This window comes from Schistocerca serialis, chromosome 2 (genome assembly GCF_023864345.2).
Source record: "Schistocerca serialis cubense isolate TAMUIC-IGC-003099 chromosome 2, iqSchSeri2.2, whole genome shotgun sequence".
Taxonomy (NCBI): Eukaryota; Metazoa; Arthropoda; class Insecta; order Orthoptera; family Acrididae; genus Schistocerca; species Schistocerca serialis.
The window spans coordinates 779,742,736-779,767,181 of record NC_064639.1 but is presented as its reverse complement, the minus strand read 5'-3'; the positions used below and the strand labels follow the sequence as shown (position 1 = coordinate 779,767,181).

General features: G+C 42.3%; 1 protein-coding gene across 1 annotated transcript in view; it reads right to left on the bottom strand.

Annotated features, from left to right (window-relative positions):
* LOC126456400 (agrin-like) overlaps window positions 1-24,446 on the bottom strand; it is a 211,046-nt gene that overhangs the window by 160,050 nt on the left and 26,550 nt on the right. Inside the window, exon 4 of the mRNA XM_050092154.1 lies at window positions 21,541-21,655. Coding sequence (XP_049948111.1) covers window positions 21,541-21,655 — 115 coding nt within the window. The remainder of the gene's footprint in view (window positions 1-21,540; window positions 21,656-24,446) is intronic.

The following is a 24,446-nucleotide window of genomic DNA, read 5'->3' as shown; positions in this document are numbered from 1 at the left end:
AGTGTTAGGAGCTCCGCAGCTGTCAGAGTGCATTAAGCGATAATCTGTGAGACCTACCCTGAGACGAAGTCTGCCGTGTCTGCTAAAATGGATCGTGTACGCGGAACAGGAAAACGGTCGGCGGGGAGGGGGGGGGGGGGGGGGGAGGCGCATAAAATAGAAACAGCAAATGAGAGACGAGAGCAACAAAGGAGTAGGTTCAGTGGCTTCCCGAAAGGCGGGAAACCACTCCAGACGGCACACATTTCCTCTTTTTTTCTCAGACGAGAGAAGTACTGACAGTAATTAGTTCTCTTTCTTCCCGTCTTTTGAAACAATGTAGGCTTAGGACGCGAGGTCCTCCAGGGAGTGCAGACCAGGAACCTGCATTCTCAGCTACACCAGATAATTACGTGCTCGGAAGAAAACCTCGCGACGTTTCACATTATATGGAATATGTTATTATCTCATTAGAGGTACTTTTCTTTCAAAACTTGGTTGTATTCGAAGTAAGGGCGAAGGTCAAAGTTTAATGTCTCGTAGACAGTAAGGCCGCTGGAGACTTACAGGATGTATTAGATGTTGTATTAAGGTTCGTATTTCAAAATTTGAGGTGTATATCAAATTTGTACGTATTTTTTTTGTGAAATTAATGCTAGCTTTCATCAGTGCTTAAAAAGGTTATGAAGTTACAATAATGTGCGTCTTGACTGTTTCTCTGGATATTGTTACCAGTTTTCGGAATATTGTACACTCCTGGAAATTGAAATAAGAACACCGTGAATTCATTGTCCTAGGAAGGGTAAACTTTATTGACACATTCCTGGGGTCAGATACATCACATGATCACACTGACAGAACCACAGGCACATAGACACAGGCAACAGAGCATTCACAATGTCGGCACTAGTACAGTGTATATCCACCTTTCGCAGCAATGCAGGCTGCTATTCTCCCATGGAGACGATCGTAGAGATGCTGGATGTAGTCCTGTGGAACGGCTTGCCATGCCATTTCCACCTGGCGCCTCAGTTGGACCAGCGTTCGTGCTGGACGTGCAGACCGCATGAGACGACGCTTCATCCAGTCCCAAACATGCTCAATGGGGGACAGATCCGGAGATCTTGCTGGCCAGGGTAGTTGACTTACACCTTCTAGAGCACGTTGGGTGGCACGGGATACATGCGGACGTGCATTGTCCTGTTGGAACAGCAAGTTCCCTTGCCGGTCTAGGAATGGTAGAACGATTGGTTCGATGACGGTTTGGATGTACCGTGCACTATTCAGTGTCCCCTCGACGATCACCAGTGGTGTACGGCCAGTGTAGGAGATCGCTCCCCACACCATGATGCCGGGTGTTGGCCCTGTGTGCCTCAGTCGTATGCAGTCCTGATTGTGGCGCTCACCTGCACGGCGCCAAACACGTATACGACCATCATTGGCACCAAGGCAGAAGCGACTCTCATAGCTGAAGACGACACGTCTCCATTCGTCCCTCCATTCACGCCTGTCGCGACACCACTGGAGGCGGCCTGCACGATGTTGGGGCGTGAGCGGAAGACGGCCTAACGGTGTGCGGGACCGTAGCCCAGCTTCATGGAGACGGTTGCGAATGGTCCTCGCAGATACCCCAGGAGCAACAGTGTCCCTAATTTGCTGGGAAGTGGCGGTGCGGTCCCCTACGGCACTGCATAGGATCCTACGGTCTTGGCGTGCATCCGTGCGTCGCTGCGGTCCGGTCCCAGGTCGACGGGCACGTGCACCTTCCGCCGACCACTGGCGACAACATCGATGTACTGTGGAGACCTCACGCCCCACGTGTTGAGCAATTCGGCGGTACGTCCACCCAGCCTCCCACATGCCCACTATACGCCCTCGTTCAAATTCCGTCAACTGCACATACGGTTCACGTCCACGCTGTCGCGGCATGCTACCAGTGTTCAAGACTGCGATGGAGCTCCGTATGCCACGGCAAACTGGCTGACACTGACGGCGGCGGTGCACAAATGCTGCGCAGCTAGCGCCATTTGACGGCCAACACCGCGGTTCCTGGTGTGTCCGCTGTGCCGTGCGTGTGATCATTGCTTGTACAGCCCTCTCGCAGTGTCCGGAGCAAGTATGGTGGGTCTGACACACCGGTGTCAATGTGTTCTTTTTTCCATTTCCAGGAGTGTATTTTCGATCGATAAAATTCTTGCACAGTGCAGGGTAGTGAGTTATTGTTCGTATATCCGTACGGCAGCTATTGTTTTCGCGTCAGTCTAACAGTGAGTGGAGGTGAGTAATGAGCGTTGAATGCTACAAGCTGCTCTTCCAATAATGGTGTAGACGTACGCGTCAGAACATGGCCATGTTTTGCTCATACTTTCCAGTTCACGTCTAATCACGCTGGTGATACTGCCTTTGGTTTTTCTTTGTTTTCCTGATCTGTCAGACTCACTAGAGAGTAATGTCTCAGCGCAGTATTGTGCAAGACTGTGAATAAAACTGTGTTCATCACAAGTAATCATTTTCACTTAATAAATGGATAGAGCAGGCAATTAACTCTTGTTTTCAAAATTTTATTGGTTTGATCCGTGAAATATGCAGGAATCGGTATTGTATTGAAGATACAGGAGTGACATTTTGCAATTCAGCAGTATGAGAAACTCATTCCACCGAAGGCAGGCTAGTCTAGAGTTTGAACTAGACAATTTTTTGACAATTTCACTGGAATTTTTTTTTTTTGATTTTTCAAAGCAAATGTGTGTTGCTAGTGGAAACGAGTTTTCCAAATCACTGAAATTGTTAGATAAAAAAAGATTGACTTTGCTCGGTTTACATCTCCAGCAAAAACTCCCATCCAAATTTGGCTACTCCGTGAAATTTAATATGTTTTGAGATGATTCTTTAACATCTTCTGTCGCGCCAGAACTGAACAGCGGCAGCAAAATGAATGGTGATTGTCCATTTGCTTCACCGTCAGAATACCCACTAAAGCGATAAAATTAGCTTTAGATTGAGGAGAGGGAATTCCTGTCGCCCCAGGGAATGCAATAGCTCCGTGTGTCACGTGACTGCGCTATCCTTGGTCTCTTTACCGGGCGTCAGCTGATTGTCAACCACAAAATCAGCGCGTTTAAATGCGTCTAGATCAGGGTACCCGACGCTTGCGGAACTTCATCTCTGGTATTGTACGAGCACTAGGCTTTCCCACCGCCACTGTGTCAAGGATGATTACCTCGATTCGCTAGAAAATGCTGCAACCAGAGTCCGCTGTCAAGGGTATCAACATGTCGACCACTGGGGTAGGCGTTGACTGTGACGATTACAACAACGTGTAGGTGGGCGCAGTGCACCCTGCAGCTCAGTGCTGCACAACAACCAGTGAGGAGCTGTACCTTCTCTCAATTCGATACAATACTGCTCCGTACATGTAACTCTGATCATCGCACGCTAGAGGGCATAATGATTATCTTGAGCGTAGGGACAATTCAGTTATGTCCTCGCCGCATGAAAATACAGGGCTATTACAAATGATTGAAGCGATTTCATAAATTCACTGTAGCTCCATTCATTGACATATGGTCACGACACACTACAGATACGTAGAAAAACTCATAAAGTTTTGTTCGCCTGAAGCCGCACTTCAGGTTTCTGCCGCCAGAGCGCTCGAGAGCGCAGTGAGACAAAATGGCGACAGGAGCCGAGAAAGCATCAACAATGCTTTCGAACTCATTGATGGGGACATGCTGCGCCGAGTGTGGAAGGAACTTGATTATCGGCTTGATGTCTGCCGAATCACTAAAGGGGCACATATCGAACATTTGTGAATGCCTAAAAAAACTTTTTGAGTTTTTGTATGTGTGTGCAAAGCATTGTGAAAATATCTCAAATAATGAAGTTATTGTAGAGCTGTGAAATCGCTTCTATCATTTGTAATAACCCTGTAGATTGCCTGGAGTGATGAAGTGCTGTGCACTTCGGTACATTATGATGACATAACCCCAGTATGTCGAAGACAGCAAGTGACTACCCATCCAGCTTGGTAACAGGCCACCGTTCTGGTTAGGGGCGGAGGAATTTACATGTTTACTTACGTGAGGTGAAATGGTGCCAGATCAGATGCACCTGTTTGTCTGTCTGCTCCACCAAAAAGGCGACATGCACCTTCAGAATAAAATACAGTACCTCATAGAATCAAAACAATAACACAGTAGCGTGAGGGACACGACTTATGCATTCATAGTCTCTCGGGTTCTGTGGAAGGTGCACTCCCATCCGTAGCTGAGGTGGCGTTCGACTCGGCGGTAAGGAGGTTCGAACCCTGGTGATAAAAGAAATTTAAATTGCCAGTATTTGGCCGGCAAGGAGAGGATAGGTACTGGCGCAAGACTCTTCATCACTAGTCGTTGCACCAATGTCCTGGATTAGCTTCCAAAACCTTTCTGCAGTGTCTCACGAAGAGGGGGCATTTGACAATATTGATGATGATTAGTCCATTTGATCGAGACTTTAAGCTTGGCGGACCGCCCGGTGCTATTCGAGAGGAACAGCTATGTGCCGGCACTGCGTTTCACTCTCTCCCTTATCGTCACATAGCACAAACATAACGCTTCCATCACACTCACTTGCATTCCACAAATCTACATACAACACAACCGTAACATATCCAGGAGGACAGCGGCCATTGAGTGTGAAGGAAGAACTCGCTTTCCGAGAGGCTGCTGAACTCCGCCATTGAGATTTCCCAGCCAACAATGCCATGCCTCTCATCTCTACCGGGGCTGATTTAAAGCTAAGAAGTATCGAATCGGTATCCTCTGACTTATTGTTCAATCCTATTGCCAACATTTTGGCTATTGTTTCGTCTTTCAAGACGATGCACGAAAACACCGTTCTCAAATCGTGAATACCTTGCTGTAGGGGGTAGGAATCAACAGAAAAGAATGGCCTGCGGCATCGGCTGTCATAAACTCGAACATGTTTGGGAGCAGGTGAAGCTTACAGTGAAACATTAGAGGAACGTTCCTCACGTAATGGATTCTCTCACGCCGTCCGTCACCGAAGATAGCAATAACGTCATAAGGATTTTGTGGACAGCATGACAAAGAGGATACAAACATCTTACAGTACAAGGTATTGACGTTATCCAGCAACCGATTTTGATATCACAGGTCTGCGGTTTAGAACAGACTGCGTTTATTTTGGTTACAGTACTGTTTCTATTTCACGACAGACTTTCTTTTATACTCTCCTTGAATCTAAAAGCACATACACGTTAACACATATATAAATGGGCCTTAACATTTTTTGAGGAATTTATACTGCGGGTTCGCAATTCAGTTTCGGTGTTCAAAAGTCAATTTCCTTTACAGCGCAGTGGACTTTTTGCGGAGGCAGGATCCATTCGGTTGATATAATGGGTCTAGTGATCATATGACAAGTCTTCACCTTGTTTATTTTTGCTTGTGCCTCGCAGTTAAATAACATAAAATATTTTTGGAGGCATGTACTTTGACATTTGTTTTGACTATGTGTACCAAGACATGTATTTTTTAGCAGTACAGACATTTGCCGACCTAAAATATTCTTGTGCTCGCTGGATTTAGAAATCATAGATACTTTGTATTTCCAGCACAAACTTCCAAATTTTCAAGGCTACTCTGAGCCAACTCGTAAACTACCGTGTAGAAGTGAATCCCACGTCGGTCAAAAAAGTAGATAATAATTTCTTTCCGCCTCTCGCTTTTGGCAACTATAGATTTTATGTAAAATAACTAGAAAAGGTGGAAATTTAAGGAGATGGGACCTGGATAAACTGAAAGAACCAGAGGTTTTAGAGAGTTTCAGAGAGAGCATTAAGGAACGATTGACAAGAACGGAGCAAAGAAATGTTATAGAAGAAGAATGGGTAGCTTTGAGAGATGAAATAGTGAAAGCAGCAGAGGATCAAGTAGGTGGAAATACGAGGGCTAGTAGAAATCCTTGGGTAATAGAAGAGATACTGGATTTAATTGCGGGGTGGCCGAGCGGTCCTAGGCGCTACAGTCTGGAGCCGCGCGACCGCTACGGTCGCAGGTTCGAATCCTGCCTCGGGCATGGATGTGTGCGATGTCCTTAGATTAGTTAGGTTTAAGTAGTTCTAAGTTGTAGGGGACTGATGACCTCAGAAGTTAAGTCCCATAGGTATCAGACCCATTTGAACCATTTTTTTGAATTTAATTGATGAAAGGAGAAAATATAAAAATGCAGTAAATGAAGCAGGTAAAAAGGAGTAAAAACGTCTCAAAAATCTCAAAAATGAGATTGACAAGAATTGCGAAATGGCTAAGCGGGGATGGCTAGAGGACAAATGTAAGGATGTAGAGGCACATATCACAAGGAGTAAGATAGATACTTCCTACAGGAAAATCAAAGAGACCTTTGGAGAAAAGAGAACCACTTGTATGAACATCAACAGCTCGGATGGAAAACCACTTGTAAGCAAAGAAGCAAAGGTGAAAGGAGTATATAGAGGGTCTATACAAGGGCGATGTACTTGAGGGCAATGTTATGGAAATGGAAGAGGACGTAAGTGAAGATGAAATGGGAGATGTGATACTGCGTTAAGAATTTGACAGAGCACTGAAGACCTAAGCCGAAACAAGGCCCAGGGCGTAGACAACATTCCATTAGAACTAATGATAGCCTTGGGAGTACCAGCTATAACAAAACTCTACCATCTGTTGAGCAAGATGTATGACACAGGCGATATACCTTCAGACTTCAAGAAGAATATAATAATTCCAATACCAAAGAAAGCGGGTGCTAACAGTTATGAAAATTACCGAATTATCAGTTTAATAATCACGGCTGCAAAATACTAACACGAATTCTTTACAGACGAATGGAAAATCTGGTAGAAGCCGACCTCGGGGAAGATCAGTTTGGATTCCATAGAAATGTTGGAACACGTGAGGCAATACTGACCCTACGACTTCTCTTAGAAGAAAGATTAAGGAAAGGCAAACCTACGTTTCTAGCATTTGTAGACTTAGAGAAAGCTTTTGACAATGTTAACTGGAATACTCTCTTTCAAATTCTGAAGGTGGTTGGGATCAAATACAGAGAGCGAAAGGATATTTACAATTTGTACAGAAACCAGTTGGCAGTTATAAGGTCGAGGGGCATGAAAGGAAAGCAATGGTGGGGAAGGGAGTGAGACAGAGTTGGAGCGTATCCTCGATGTTATTCAATCTGTATATTGAGCAAGCAGTAAAGGAAACAAAAGAAAAAATTTGGAGTAGGAATTAAAATCCATGGAAAATAAATTAAAACTTTGAGGTTTGCCGATGACATTATAATCTTGTCAGAGACAAAAGCAGTTGAACGGAATGGACGATGTTTTGAAAGGAGGATATAAGATGAACATCAACAAAAGCAAAACGAGGATAATGGAATGTAGTCGAATTAAATCAGGTGATGCTGAGGGAATTAGATTACGAAATGACTCATTTAAAGTGAGCAAAAAAACTGATGATGGTCGCAGTAGAGAGTATATAAAATATAGACTGACAATGGTAAGAGAAGCTTATCTGAAGAAGAGAAATTTGCTAACGTCGAATATAGGTATGTCAGGAAGTCTTTTCTGAAAATATTTGTGTGGAAGTGAAACATGTCGATAAATAGTTTAGATAAGAAGAGAATAGAAACTTTCGAAATGTGGTGCTACAGAAAAATGCTGAAGATTAGATGGGTAGACCACGTAACTAATGAGGAGATACTGAATAGAATTGGGGAGAAGAGGAATTTGTGGCACAATTTGACTGGCGGAAGGGATCGGTTGGTAGGACATATTCTGAGGAATCCAGGGATAACCAATTTAGTATTGGAGGGCAGTGTGGAGGGTAAAAATCGTAGAGGGAGACCAAGAGATGAATACAGTAAGCAGACTGAGAAGGGTGTAGGTTGCAGTGGTTACTGGGAGATGAAGAAGCTTGCACAGTATAGAGTAGCATGGAGAGCTGCATTGAAGACCACAACAACAACAACAACAACAACAACTAGAACGTTTCCAGGTGGAACCCAAAAGGTACTGTTAGGATTGCTTTTATCCAGAAATTGACTGTGAATTTTGCGCAGCTGGACAATTAGTCACTGTTGTGAAGGACTTGAACGTCTTCTGCGTGAAAGCTGGCTGAACAGTACTTCCTTTGCTGAAATTCACTCCGCATTTTACTTAAATTAGTTAGTACACCACCTCTTTTATGATTTTCAGAATAAAATGTGCAGGAAGAATTTCCATAAACCAAGATAAATATCTAGATGGACGAAAACGGGAGCAGGGATGGTTTAGTTTGGGAGAATCTTTCATCCGTCAGAATTTAACACGTCTAATTACTTTATACAGTTGCGGGAAATTGTTCTGCGTAGCCTGTTCTGAGAAGTTGTTTTGAGCAACTACGTAAAATAAGTAAGTAAGTAAGTAAACGGAAAATATAGCCTATCCCTTCCTCCTCCTCCTCCTCCTCCTCCTCCTCCACGCCATCCTTCATCCCTCAGCATCAGGTTATAATGAATTCTACTCTGCTTTTGTAAATGATGAAAGTCTATGTGAATGCAGCTTGCCGCTAACTTGGTGTAATGTTTTGTCTGTACAGAAGTGTATCTGTCGCCTTTATCGCTCTTTCCCTCTCACACATAAATCGGTACAATAAAGTCAGGGCTTCGTGTTTTCTAGTTAGGCTGATCCGTGAAAAGACAGAGAAACAAATATGCTAATGGAGGATTCTCTCACTCTCTCTCTCTCTCTCTCTCCTTTATCTGTGTACAGTTTAAATATATTGTTTACGTGAAATCAGCCTAGTAGAATCTCTGGTGGAGCCCTTCGTCTTAATATTCAGCGGCTGGCTTGCTAGAAAAGATCTTTACATTTGTTATTATTATTAAGCGCTGCATTCAGTTGGGAAAATCGATCGTTTGAACAATTCGTTCAGTTTACGACAGATCTAAAATTTCAGATGTGGACGAAGCCTTTTTGGACGATTTCAAAAAACTCAGAGATTGCAGGCTCTCTTCGTCACAGCTGAAACTTCCCAATTAATTACAGGGCCCAGACAATCATCAATGGTTCAGACAGAGAACTCATTCGTCATTCACTCTAGAATAAAATGGTCACAAACCTTATTTCTGAGGAAAATTGTATATTGAATCCATTTCCGTACATGTTCCGTTTTCTGTTGGTTCCAAGTCTCATGTAATTTTCTTTTACAGGTTTTTCTTTCTCTTTATCTATCACGCTAGCGGCACAAACTTTCCTAGCTCGCTTTAGCGCGAAGAAGAGTAAATAAATCTCCTTTCACAATCCGACAATCTTCCAACCGATACTTCCCAAGCTGTTCCATTCTCCCACTATAATAACCATGGAGCATACATTTCTGTACCTCTGTTGTTCCAAAGAATAAACGTACTAGAAAAATACCTTGGCGTCGACGAGCTGTCGGTGCATATATTACTAGAAAATCTGATCAGATACTTTTCAAACGTAAATACATGTGGATGATTTGGTTGACCATTATTAATTATTGTGTGGTAGAGGGTAATTTTCCGTGAGGAGATTACAATGCCCCTCGCAACGAGCGAAGTTTGTGAGCTCAATTTTGATTCACCGAAGACACTTCGCGAGCTATCTATTAGCGTGGATAACCCGGAAGTGATGATTGTCAGTCCTCCGACTGAAAAAGAATATTATATTTGAGACAGACGAAGAAAAGAAATGTTGAAGACAGAAGAAATGAAGAGACCGGTACCGCGGCTGTATTGCTTTTACGTGCATCTAGGTGTTATATTTGCTGTGCACAACCAAGGAAGATGATCTTTCATGAACTGATGTCAGGGTCTACCCATTCGGGAACTTTCTTAAGCAGGGAAACCTTGGAAAACCTCTTAAGCCTAGACCCCCAGCCTACGGTACATAGAAGATAGGAAAGCCTATAGAAGAAAAAAAAAATATAATTTTGGAATAGATCTCTAAAGGAAAGACAGGGATCAATTTGTATCACGATTTGGAGAAGAGTGGTTTGTGCCTCTAGCAAAAAAAAAACGTTTTACAATAAATAACGTGAATTCTCGTTTTACAATCTTGCTCCTGGTACAATATCTTGCGGTGCTAAACTCCCCCGGGTCTTGCATGTCCCCGACGTCCACATTTGTAGTCGGTCTTCTACGCGGCCCCCTCTGTAGTTGATCTTCTACGCGGCCCACAATGGTAAGAGTAGAAGGAACAGGGATACTCGAATTCACATGCAACATTCATTCCAAAAGAATTAGCAATGACCAAAAGGAAAACTCTTCCTGTAAGAGAACTGATTAGGTTGCACCGTCCAAGATTCTCCTTTTTGAAAGCAAAATCCTTATGGCTTCGTGGATCCTTTTTGTTACGACGTACTTTCAGGAATTCAACCATTAACTAATGATGTTGCCAAAAGCATCATCCGATTTACTCCCTTTTGAATACTCCTTTTGACTTTGCCTCCCCACTTGTGCTTATAAGTCCAAAAGTTCTAACACATTTTCTATCACTGATTTGTTCTTCGTAATTTAAAGGATTCATGTAACTTACTATAGATTTTGGATTCAAATCATTGAATAATGGAAAGTGTAGTTCATTTTATACCAAGACATCATCCATATTTCCTTGATAAGTCATATAATTTAGCTATACTCAAAACTTTTTATTCTAAATACATATATTTCTTCGCTTGAGTGCTGAAATGTAAAAGTTATTAGCATTGAGGAATGCGGATTCGCTTCTTTCAATTACTCTCTGATTCATACGGTGTTCATCCATGCTCATATATGGAAATGGATTTTTCACACAAAATTCCCAAACGAACACGAACCATTAAATTACTACTGAATCTATGAATATTACTTTCTTTAATCATTCATTAATAAATTAAAAACTCTTAACTTCTAATTATAACACCTATTCCTTTTAGAGTTCAACATGAATCAGTTTATCCTCGCGTTTGGTGCGAGTCTCTTACAAAGCATATCTGTATTGTCTATATCGATTTTAATTCTCGCGCCGACGTCAACTGTTTTGCGCGGGAAATTATCTTTGCGGCGTTAACCGTCACTCACGATTCACTACCACAACACATCCCTTCACACGTTTACACATGTAAGCGTTCACATGAGATTATATATGAATATTCACTCGGAACCTCTTTTGATTATTCCGCGTCATTTGCGGGAAACATTTCATTCTTCTTGAAGGTCAGTTAGATCCTTAATCATTCTTGATGACATTAGCAATGCTAAAGTTCTATGTTCACCCAAACCACAGGTGAAGCCTATCTCCACTATCTTCTTTACAACACTCGATAATAATAGTTAGTCACTATTTCTATACTCTATGTCACTGATTAACTATTTCAATTTAAAGGTTTCTATCACTACACACACAGTTTATTGTTATGTTTTTTACGAGCGTTCATTTTGCTTTTGGCACGACCAACAATGGGGAGCAGTATGGGCTTGTAGAGGGTTCGATCAAACCCCATTTCAACATGCGATCTATTTCTTTTTGAACTTGAGCCTTTAACCTCCAGGGAACAGGATAGAAAGTTCTACAATACGTTTCGTGTGGCTTAACGTAGAGATGGCATATGTATCCCTTAATAACTCCTGGCCTTTCGTCAAACACGTTTTCATACACTAATAATAATTCTTTGAGCTGCTTCTTCTGCTCTTCAATAATGCAGTCGGATTCCTTTAACACTTTCACTGCGGCTGGCGCTTATAAGCGTCGCAGCAAGCCATGAGCCAGTGCGGCTGACGCTTATAGGCGTCCACGCTCACTGATTACTCAGTCTAGTTGCAGCGTTTAAGCTAGCATCGAAGCGTGTAAACTTTTCTTTTGTGTGGTCAGTTATCGAACGTATATTGTTCGTAATGGCGGTTAATGGCCCTTCCAATGTGAAAGGAGCAGGAAAAGTGTTTCGCTTACTAATTTCTACGCATCCGTGCGTCTATGATCAATGTAGACGGCTAATTCTCTCACACCGGGAGCAAACATGCTACTAAATTAACGACCTCTATCAGTCAATCTTAAAAATGCGCATTTGAAGTAAATATAATTTCAAATGAATCCAGTTTCCTTTTTCATTTCTTTCCTTCTTAAGAATATGCATTTTGGAATCCAAATTGTATTTTTTGTTACATTATCAACAAATCACGAACATCTGAATGACGCCTGTGACCCCTACAGGTGTCAGATAGCAAACAGACTTCAAAACATGACCTCAATACAGTCGAAGCTTATTTGAAGTAATGCATCTGAGGTCAGTATAGAACATGATCCTACAAGGTCGTGACGTCAGCCTGTAGCTCAGGTGGGCTTAGGAGCGTCGGCTCCGAGCGGTACCTGCCGTTTTAGAGTGTTACCGGGCCGCACTGGAGAGTTGCACGCCTGCACCGATGCCGCAGCGAAAGTGTTAACTTCTCATACACTAATTGACCGAAGTCTCCTTTGACTTGGAACTCATTATTTACGTGCTGTTTAGAATTTTGTGCAGTCCTGATTACTTGCACACTGATCCCACTATTATATTTTCTGGTAAGGCTTTCCTTTTTCAACAAGTCCAACTCAATTTCTTGTTTATTTACATTTAACCAAATTTTTCCTGTTATAAAATCTATTCTGCATCCGTATTGACGTAGGCTGTCGACTCCTATAATGCAGTCTACCACCAAATTTTTTACAACAAGGAATGTGCTTAATATTGCTACATTTCCGACTTCTACACTAAGTAGTGACTGCACTTTTACATTAGCCGATCTAGCCCCAACGGCGCCTATTATTCTGCAATTTTGAACTGGAAAAATTGGTACTCGTCTTATATTTCTGATCTTGTTGAATAGAGCCTCCGAAATAACATTCGTGGTTGCAGCTGTGTCCAAAACCGCCACTATAGGTACAGTCTCCAAAATGACTTGCACTTCGGCTACTGCCACCTGTTCCTTATCCTCATCTTGGAGTTCTAAGTCCTCGATCAATTCATCTGCCAGTAAACGTCCATCATTATACGTTAGCATGGGTACACATATCCTGTTGCCCCTCAACCAATTGTTGACCGCTCCTCCGGGGCACGAGTGGGTCCTTACAAGTTTGTTGGATTTTGATTCGCCTGGTGGTTGACATCGTCCGTCACTTCGGTAATTACCGGTTGATTCGTAGATGTCCGTCCCCACTGATGTTGGTTATTTGAATCTATTCCCCCCGGTTGATTCCACTTTCTATTACTGTTATTGTTCCAGGCTTGCGGTCTGAAATTCCTTTCGTTCCCCCATACGGGATTGTATCGTTTCCCATTCCTGTTGTTCCTTGGATAGCCCCTCGCAAGACTATTGCCGGTATTATTATTGAGATTTTGAGGGGTTTCTCCACTATTTATCGATCTCTGTGCGACCCCTTGCCTACCATTTGGCGGGGGTTCTATCTCCCTATATTGGAATCTGTTGTTACGGGCTTTCTGGTTGCTCTCTTCTATAATGTCTATATGATCTAACGTCGTGAGGAACGACTCCAAGTCTTTATCGTTCCCGTAAATTAATTGATTCCGGATGTTAGTTGGTAATCTTGCCTTAAGTATGTTTATTATGTCTGGCAAAGGCATAGGTCTGTCCCAATATCTAGTTTTGTTTATATATTTTTCAAAATACTTCCTAAGGCTTCCTTTTGAAAAAGAGAAAGGCTCTGGGTAGAGCACCTCCTGCCTTAGGCGTTCCTGTACCCCTTCTGACCAGAATTTTGCTAAAAACGCTTTCTCAAAATCGTCATACGTCGAGCAAACAGAAGTCATGTCCGAGGCCCAGATCGCCCCCGAACCTTGTATATACCCAGTCACGAAACTGATTTTCTGCCACTCCGACCAATTTCTGGGTAGCACTCCTCTAAAACTTCGGATAAAAACAATCGGATAGACCCCCCTTTTGTCAGTGTTAAAAATCTGGAATTGCCGATGCTTTATCATTTTTTCTTCGGCATGGCAAAGGCTTTCGTAATCTCCGTCAGATAAAACTTCACGCGAACAACTAGCTCGTGGCAATTTAATATTCGAGTTACTCACACAAGTCGGTATCGTGTGCGAATGTGCAGTAACTGGCTCTACAGACGCTGCCAACTTCTGCTGCTGGCCGGTATTCATTTGTTCAGAGCCTTGTTGTGAAACGCGTATCGACTCTTCTATCGTTTGTTTCCAATGCTCGAAATCAGCACCTAACTGCTGTCGCACTTTCTCAAGTCCTTTCGCAAACAAATTCTCTTCCTGTTTGCCGCATAGACTCTGGAATGCTGCTTTAACATTTTGCTCAACGTTTTCACACATTAGCCTTTTGTTTTCTAATGTGATTTCGAATAATTTACCCGTTAATACATTAATTTGGTGGTCTATAACGTCTTGACGTTCGGTCAGATGTTCAACACTTTCCTTTAGGTTCGTCTGCGTACGTGCCAATTCAGGAAGTTGCGCAATTGCACATGACATGGCATCTTGCTTTTGTACTAATTGCGGAACCATTTCCACCTGTTCCCGTACGGTATCTATCTTAATAGCCACATGCTCCTTCATTTCTACACGTACGCGTTGAGTAGATTCCTCACATTGAGCTTTAACCAATTCTATTTGTGCAGTTAATTTTCGTTCCGTCTCTTCGGCCTGATCTTTAAGTTCCTTTGTCTTCGCCTCTATCCGCTGCTCTAATTCGGAAAAACTGTCATGTAACTGCTGCTTAATCTCAGCTTTCAGATTTTCCTGCCCCTCAGTAACTGAGGCTAATTTCGAATTCAAATCATTTTGCCCCTCGGTAACTGAGGCTAACTTCGCATTAATGTCGGTTTTCATATTATTCATGCTCTCGGTTATCATCTGCATCTGTCTCATGATAATTACTAATGGATCTAATCCATGTTGCATACTTGCTGTTACATCTCCAGCCGTGTGTACCGGGCGTTGTATTGCACTATCTGTAGCGATCGGTTCTACAACACTTCTTACTACATCACTATTATCCGTGCTCACAGCTGAGGGCTGTTGCGTGTTGCTCTGCTCTGCTTGACTCATCTTAAACATTGCCCTAGTTAAAACCATATAAATGTTCTACAGTCAATATGTATATATCTCCCTTCACACAAGAATACTTCTGTGGCTACTTTCTTATAGTACTTATACAGGTAAGTGCAACTAGGGCAGGTCAATCAAACTACGTCTGGCATGAACACAATTAGTAAATGTTCAAATCTACGTCTACTTCCTCAATACTAGCAAGCTTTAATAAAAATTTGTAGATCTGGCCTATTTCCTGGTTTTTTTTTTTTTTTTTTGGACTTGTAGTCCGGGGTGATAAGTTACAATACAGCATCACCGGTCTAATGCGGTCTAACTGTGTCGGTGAGGCAGTAAATTTCCACAGCGCCCAGCGTGCTGCTTTTATTTATAGATCCACTTAATTTGCCTGCGAGTATTTCTTCTCTTTTCCAAGTTAAGTTGTCTCGTCGTAGTTCACATGAAACAGAGAACAAAATTATTTTCACAACGTCCAAAAACGTGTCCTGTCACGGATTGGCCATTATAATGAATTCTACTCTGCTTTTGTAAATGATGAAAGTCTATGTGAATGCAGCTTGCCGCTAACTTGGTGTAATGTTTTGTCTGTACAGAAGTGTATCTGTCGCCTTTATCGCTCTTTCCCTCTCACACATAAATCGGTACAATAAAGTCAGGGCTTCGTGTTTTCTAGTTAGGCTGATCCGTGAAAAGACAGAGAAACAATTATGCTAATGGAGGATTCTCTCACTCTCTCTCTCTCTCTCTCTCTCCTTTATCTGTGTACAATTTAAATATATTATTTACGTGAAATCAGCCTAGTAGAATCTCTGGTGGAGCCCTTCGTCTTAATATTCAGCGGCTGGCTTGCTAGAAAAGATCTTTACATTTGTTATTATTATTAAGCCCTGCATTCAGTTGGGAAAATCGATCGTTTGAACAATTCGTTCAGTTTACGACAGATCTAAAATTTCAGATGTGGACGAAGCCTTTTTGGACGATTTCAAAAAACTCAGAGATTGCAGGCTCTCTTCGTCACAGCTGAAACTTCCCAATTAATTACAGGGCCCAGACAATCATCAATGGTTCAGACAGAGAACTCATTCGTCATTCACTCTAGAATAAAATGGTCACAAACCTTATTTCTGAGGAAAATTGTATATTGAATCCATTTCCGTACATGTTCCGTTTTCTGTTGGTTCCAAGTCTCATGTAATTTTCTTTTACAGGTTTTTCTTTCTCTTTATCTATCACGCTAGCGGCACAAACTTTCCTAGCTCGCTTTAGCGCGAAGAAGAGTAAATAAATCTCCTTTCACAATCCGACAATCTTCCAACCGATACTTCCCAAGCTGTTCCATTCTCCCACTATAATAACCATGGAGCATACATTTCTGTACCTCTGTTGTTCCAAAGAATAAACGTACTAGAAAAATACCTTGGCGTCGACGAGCTGTCGGCGCATATATTACTAGAAAATCTGATCAGATACTTTTCAAACGTAAATACATGTGGATGATTTGGTTGACTATTATTAATTATTGCGTGGTGGAGGGTAATTTTCCGTGGGGAGATTACAAGGTCCCGTAAGTAAATGACAAGAACAATTGCGGACGTTATCGGAGTTTTTATATTAAAAGTGTGCTAAATCATATTTTTCTCAGACTTCCTGCAGCGCCATGAGCAGCATTAAACGTTGACCTATTCTTATAAGCATGTATAATGTACTTACTCTTGGTCGAAAGACGTTGATTTTCGGAACAAAGACCCGCTTTATCTGTTCAGTCACTGAATGTCTCTTTTGTCAAAGTAGCGTCAGCGTTGTTAGCATCCACATTAAACAGGCAAAATATGGATACACAAAGCAATTAAAGACATTACCTGCCGGGGAGCATTGAATTAAATCAATGGGGAAAGTTGAAAATTTCTGCCGGATTGGAGTTCGAAGCCAGAGTGAAAATCTCATTCTGAAAGTTATTTCTTCTTTTATAAAGTGGTCATTTCAGCGTCGTCAGTCCTTGTATGAAACCTGAACGAATGAAAATTTATGCTGCTTGGCTGGGATTGCACCCACAGACATAAAGTAAAAAGAAAAAGGTTGCAACATGTGAGAGATCAGAAGTACATCCCAAAAAGATGCGTATCCATAATGGACTTCGATGTTCGTCTAGAAAATTCAAGCATAGGAAGTACTTCTTCTAGTTCTCCAGTGCCTTGGACAAACCACCGGCAACATCAAGTGTATACAGAGCAGGGCATATATTAGAGCGGCTGGTATTCTGTAAATCTCCAGCTGCTGAAGTCTTCCGGAAAGGACACTTTGAGACGCAGTTTTGAAAGATCCAAGGACAACCTCAAGAAGAGGGGTTATAAGAAAGATTAGAAGAGATAAAAAATTAAGCAAATTCCAGTGTTACATTCTTGATTTTCTTTATTTAAACTAACGACTTGTTTCATTTTATGTGTTTCTACAATCGTGTTATAATTTCATGTATTGACTCGTTCCATGACCATGGAGACTTCTCCTAAATGTGGTCCCACGGAACAATAAATAAATAAATAAATAAATAAATAAATAAATAAATCACACAATCACGACTGTGCAGCAATCGTGTAAGTTTCGATTCTGTACTATTTAGTGTACAGTGTGTTTCCCATTACAGGCTTGTACGTGTTGTAGAGAGGACGTACTAGATTGAGTTCTGATAAGGAACCATGTTCAGAAATGTAATGTCTGGATCTAACATGAGTTGAAGATGGGATCACTTTTAAATCTCCCGCTTCACGACACGCACACAAACTCAGAAGGCACTGGTGGTGTTACTGCAAGTCTAACCACTATCACTCTGTCAGCAAATTCGGTTCCGACATGCACCCCTGCATTTTGCACATGGTGTCTTCGAAAATCCCAACCAAACATATGATGAAAGGTGGACAGAGCGGCGTGGACCGTCTCCTTGGTCACCGCGATTGCCAGATATAACGCCACGTTACTTTTTTCTTTTGGTGCTGTTCGAAACGTCGTGTGTATGAGACCCCTGTAGACGAATTTTGGCGGCAGCAACACCGCAGGGATTGTCGACCGTGTGTATGGAAACACGTGTCGCAGGTACACCTTGTGGAACGAACAGCAGGGTCGTCCCGTGGAGCATTGTCTCAGCTGTGCGGGTACCGTGAAACGGGACTTTTGAAAGTTATACGATCCTCATACGTATTTTACAGCCAAACCGTTCATTTCTGGACTTGGGTTCCTCAACAAAACTTCATCTACTAAGTCCCCTTGCAATCCATAGAAGTCTGTAATAGAAATCGTGAAACATCTTGGATACAAGGTGTTTAAAAGAAAGTGTCGCGTATTCCTATAGGCAGAGTCGTTTCTACTACTAGGCAAGACAAGGCGACCGTCCAGGCCGGCAAAAATCTGCAGGCAGAAAAGGGCGGAAAAAATTAATTTCAAATCAAACGGCGAAAAAATTGAGCAAATGAGGACCAAAAAATGAAAAAAAGAAGAAGTAGTAAAAGATTCAATTGTTTTCAAAAGCACACGGAATAGTTACTTAATAAGTCTTTACTTTGTTGAAAGAAAACACATTGCCTCTACCTACCTCACAACTAAAGCAGCCCCTACTGAGTACAAAATGGAAACAAGCACGACCTTGATTCATCTGTATCGAGCACTGGAGCAGCGCACGTGCGCCGGCCTGCGATCGTGTTTCGACTTGATTCCATAACTCCCTCAGTTCCCCTTTTTTTGATTCTGTGGATCATTTATCACGTGTCAGTGGTATTGAGTGGTTCTGTTGATGTCTTTAGTTTACTACTATTTCCTGAGGATAATCGATCACGTATTCACAAGTTTGGTTTTGTAATTCTCTTTCAACATACCTAAAAGGAGAAAAAGTAAGTGCAGTTCATGATAGCCATTACATAGAAATGAGTTGGTGTCTGTCTATGTAAGGAGATTTACGTTGTTGTCCCATAAGCTGTTTTTGGTGGTTCAAGAGGGGAGATGTCGGGGAGACCGATGGTTATAAAAAAAGAGGGAGGGTAATGTTTTCAATTTCTGCCTACGTCAGCAAAGTACCTAACAACGGCGCTGCCTGTAGGAGACAGTATTGGGAACCAATAATTGTTGAGATTGGGTCGGGTAACGTGTAGTATTTGGTGTTGTGGGAAGGATTCACGAGAGATAGCACAGTAAATTACCATAATACGCAAGTGTGGGCAGATGCAATCCTCGAGGAGTCACAGAGTTGAGACTTAAGGATCGCTTCCGTAAACAATGTATGAGCAGAAATGGTCGGTGATAGACTCATAGTGCCATATAATTTATCAAACAGATTAACATATGCTGTGTATCACCGACTCCCGCGCGATGAATTTCCAGCGCTATTTGGAGAATGTGACTCTTGCACAAAGACAACGACTGCGTTTTACGCACAACGAGTTTCCACCGCATGTTCTACGGATTGTGCGACAGTACCTCATCGCAACGTTTCAGAGGCGATGGAGTGATCGAGGAGGTTCAGTTGCATGGCCACATCGTTCGCCGGACATTATTCCATTTGATTTATGGGTATGAGGACGTTTGAAGGTATTGCTGTATCCCCAACACATGTGCAGACGTTACAGGAAGGAAAATTAGAGTTTAACGTCAGGTCGACAGCACGGTCATAAGAGACGGAGCAAAAGCCGCGAAAGTGTGGGAAAGGAACTATCCCGGCATTTGCAATTTGGGGGAATCACAGAAAACCTAAATCGGGATGGCAGGGTGTTGGATTTGATTCATCGTCCTCCCGAATGCGAGTCCAGTGTGTGTAGAAGTTACGGGAGCGCGTAACCCGTACATGTGCCGCAATTTGGATGGAACCAGGTGTATTCTGACAGAGGGCATGATTCACCGGGAAGGGAGGCTGCCAGATGTGTCAGGATGCGTGGTAACCACTTGGCAGCTCTGCCTAGAGTGTCCAGTTCGACGTAACAGACAGTTGGGAGTGACCCGTATCTCAACATCGCTTGGTTTCCGGACATATCCTTACGGGAACTTTTTTCCTAGTTGTGACCAATACTACCTTCCGTCCATATTTTTAAACATCCTGTATATCAAGATCTCGTTCAAGGTGTTGAAAAGGTAGTTGCTGTTGTCCGTTTCTGGGAAGATTCTCCGTGAAATATGTTTGACAGGTGACAGTAGTTATATCTTTCTATTCTGTTGACACGAAATAGTAATAGTAAAGTCCTTTGGCAAAACGTGAAAAATGGGAGGAACTGTCGATGATCAGTGTTCGTGGTGTGTACGTTGACGGCCCTTGTCTCATGTATGAAACTGCCAGGAGTTTCGTACCACAGACTTTGACTTTCGAGTCTCAGAGTAGTAAACACATCACAGCATATTAATCTTTGAATCGTTCCGTAGCGAGTAACTCTTCAGCTCCAAATGGTTTTATAGTTTGTTTATGTTTCTTTGTACTGTTTGGGATCTTACCTATGACACAAATCTATTTGACTTCGAAGCCACATACTGCTTGTAGGTGCGCTGCTCGTCTTGAAGTAAGAATGCAATGGAAATTAGAGTACATAATGAAAGTTAATAGTAAACTGGATCATGTGGTTAGAACAGTGACAGTATATTAGATTTTTCCGAGAAATAAAAGTTTATAGAACAATGACTTCTGAATATGTAAATGGAAAAACAGTTTAAAAAGGTTTTAATACGAATACTGCAAACTAGCGTCTCAGTGAAGCTACTGATGGTGAGGAGTTGTCCACGTCCATGTCTTCGCATGTTATAAGATTAGAAAGATGATAAGCCGAGATGAGAGGGTGATGAGAAATGTGGAACAAGTTAATTCAGCTACTGACTGAGAGCATGGCACAAGGGCACAAAAGGTATTGGTGAATTTATTAAACATTCATTTCTCTGGTGGCAGCCACCTTGAAGGAATCGCTCCAGCATTGTCCTGAAGCATTTCGAAATCTATAGAATTGCGAATTGTCACATGCATATCTCTATTACAAGGTGAGCGTCTCACTACATCGTATCACTCAGACAGTGGTTACGAGCAGCGTGTGATAGTCCAGACTCAACGAATATACTGGTCACATAAATTTAGTTTTTATGCGTGTCCTAGGGAGCACCGCCTTATCAAAGTACCGTGCTTCTATGAAGTCAGGTCTATACAGGAATCTGCAATACCGGCTGGTCTACTCAAGGAATAGAGGACTAAGCGTTCCCCTCAACGTTGGGTTGTGGGGTTCTTCTCTAGATAAGCCAATTATTAGAGTATAAACCCTGATTGTAAATCAGTTACGAGAAGACGCCAAACTGGAGTACCCCCATCTATGCTCTAGCATAATCTGAGGCTATACCCTTCACTCTGTAGCACATATGAGTGCGCCCTTCAGTATTTCTGATCATGCGACACAAAGTAAATTGAGAGAATAAATACTGAGATACTGACTCTTTGTTGTTTATAGACAGTGACACTTACCACAAGGCTGTTCCTTCACAATAGAGATCGCCGTCTCTTCCAGGCACGAGTACTTCTGCAACTCACAGATGTTCTTGTAGGTGACGCCATCCGAGCCGCACACTGGACTCTCCGTCTGAAATACGTTTCAAAATCAGAAGTCTCATCTACAGAAACACGTCATTCGGGAAGAACGTGCTGCTTATAGTGGTTCTGTATTGGGAGTCCTTACCTTAATATAGTGCTAGCCATAGACTGCGTTTCCTGCTCTCGTTTCGTTTTACCTGGAGCATCACTCTCAGGCAGATTATCGAAATACTTCCTCGTCCATGCCTATGAGGACATTTGTAGCACAAAAACGACGGTGCAGTGTGTGGCGGGAGGTCCATAGTGCAAAAGTGTTACGAGGAAAGTAAGGAACGATACGTCGCGAAATTGAAACCACAGTGAAAATCAAAACTGTTTTATTTGCTACTGTCAACTACACCTTCCAGCTATTTCTCTACACAGTCGCTGTTCAGACTTCGTATATTCGATATGTCGTATCGTTGTACCAACTTTTCAATTCCCTCGTTATAGAAGACAGCCGCCAGTGCTTTTCGACAATTTTCTACTCTGGACTGCAGCCCGTTGTCTGTGTCAAAATATTTTCTTCATAGCTAGCGGTTCATTTGAGCAGAGATAAACCTCAGGGGTAGCCAATTACGAGTGCATTGTGGGTGATCAAACACTTCGCATCGAAAACGCTGCAGGAGCATCTTCATTGCCTCTGCAGAGTGCGGCCGAAAATTGTCGTGCAGAACGAACTGCATGACAGTTATGTTATGTGGACTGCATAGCTTAAGGCGAAACCTTTCGCCAGGCCCTCATACTTGGAGGGAGAAGCTAATTTCTAGCCATCTTTACGTTCTCACTGTGAGCTCAGAACTGAAAAGAGCGACATGATGCGATTGACGGGCGTTCTAGACACAGTGCCCAACGCATCTGTGCAAAGCTTCATCAAATTTTCACTGTATTTTCTATTTCTCGACCGATCGTTCCGTACTTTCCTAATAACCCTCGTATTTTATGCTCTTCACTATTCCATTAGTAGATGGTTGGCACGAAAGAACATCTAGAGGTAAGCCTCTGTGGAACCCTGGATTTCTATAAGTTTATCGTTCAGTTCATTATGAAAGATGTGTGGGAAATAGGCAATATTATTGTAGTGTCACCCGATGAAGATTGTTGAGCCTTTCAACAGCTTCTAGTGCCTACCAAACAAACCAGCGACGAATAACCCAGTAATTTTTTATTCTCTTTTTCTCTCTCTCTGCTATTAATTTAACTTCGTGACGGACCCACGCTGAGAAACAAAATCCATGAAATCAGCACAATCCACGTCTTCCTTAGCGTATAAATTTACAATTCGTAGCGTCTTCCGATGAATGCCAATTTGGTGTCCTTAAAAGTATTGGCAGATGCATGCGGTCATTGCACTTTAAATTGCTCCGGATCAATTCCATAGAATACATCGATACTGTGACAGGCTATGGTGAACGCACTGTGGATCGGGTGTCCACGTATGGCTGTGTAACTTGGATTGTACTTGTCTGCGTTGAGGATCAAGTGCCCCTCATTCCGTCAATCACCAATCATTCTTTTTATATTACAGTGTCTAGGAACTGTTACACATCGTACGTGGTGTAGGCCCGTTGGTTGAAACAATGGACTCGGATTCAGGATCATAATTCAAACCTCGATCCGATCATGCAGATTTAGATTTTTCGATGTCTAAATCGGTTCATGAGAATGGAGAATTGCTGTGTTGGAAAAGGGCGTGGCCGATTTCCTTCCCCTTCCAAAGTCCGTGCTCTGTCTACGATGATATGTTGTTGAGGTGGCACTGACTCCTGGTCTTTCTGTCTTCCCTGTTTCACAGCTCTTTCTCATTATATGTCGACGCTGCTTTTGCTTCCGATGATGTCTGTCGATTGAAAATGAAATGTCGAATTTTGTATGACAAGAAATCTTTAATATAATCACCTAGATGATCTGATATCCTGTAGGCAATAATTTTGTGTATCACTCGAAATGTATTGAAGGCTTTGAGTAAATGTAGAAACACATCAGCTTCGCATCCGGTGTCAACACAATTTCTCACCATAAGGAGCGAAAAATTTTGAATTCACACAATCTGTGCTTGTGGATCGTTGATCTGGATGAATAGCGTGTTCTCCACAACAAACCAAAGTTGAAACAATAATGTAAGTTGTAAGCAGAAGTCGGGGTAATAACGCAAAAAAAGGGAAAGTCGATTTCATCTCCCGGAAAGGTAATCATCAATAATTTCGGATACGCAAAAGGCATTCCTGTTATTACATACTTTGCAAATAGTAAAACGATAAATGGCGGACAACACGTAAGCCTTTTCACAAATCCCATGATAAAATAGAAGGTCGCTGCACTGTATAATTAAAAGTGCCACCTTTCATCATTGCGTCATCTTACTCACAAAGGCAGTTTGACAACAGGCTAAATGAAGGACTACACTATCACCATCAGCAATCGGGATCGCAGCTATAGATTGTTCTGTATATCAAGAAGTACCTCTCTACCCAGCTGCGCTTTATTCGAGACATTTAACTTAAAATACGATCGGCTTCAGAATATTGCTTAGAGTACACCAGTCGGGACAGTGCACGTCGACATCGATGTCAAATAAATCGCCATTCCGTCATCGAAATCGGAACGGGCAGAAAACATAAGTGTACTGGGGGAGAGTTGTTGGATTAAGCGGGATTATTTTGCCAGAGAGGTTTCCATATTACATTGTATGAAGTAGATTTCGTATCATATTTCCGCTGACATATTTTTCAATTACTGTTCTGCGGGTACATTGCACCTGCTTCGGTTTTCGCTGAATCAATCACGGTTTCTTCGCTACT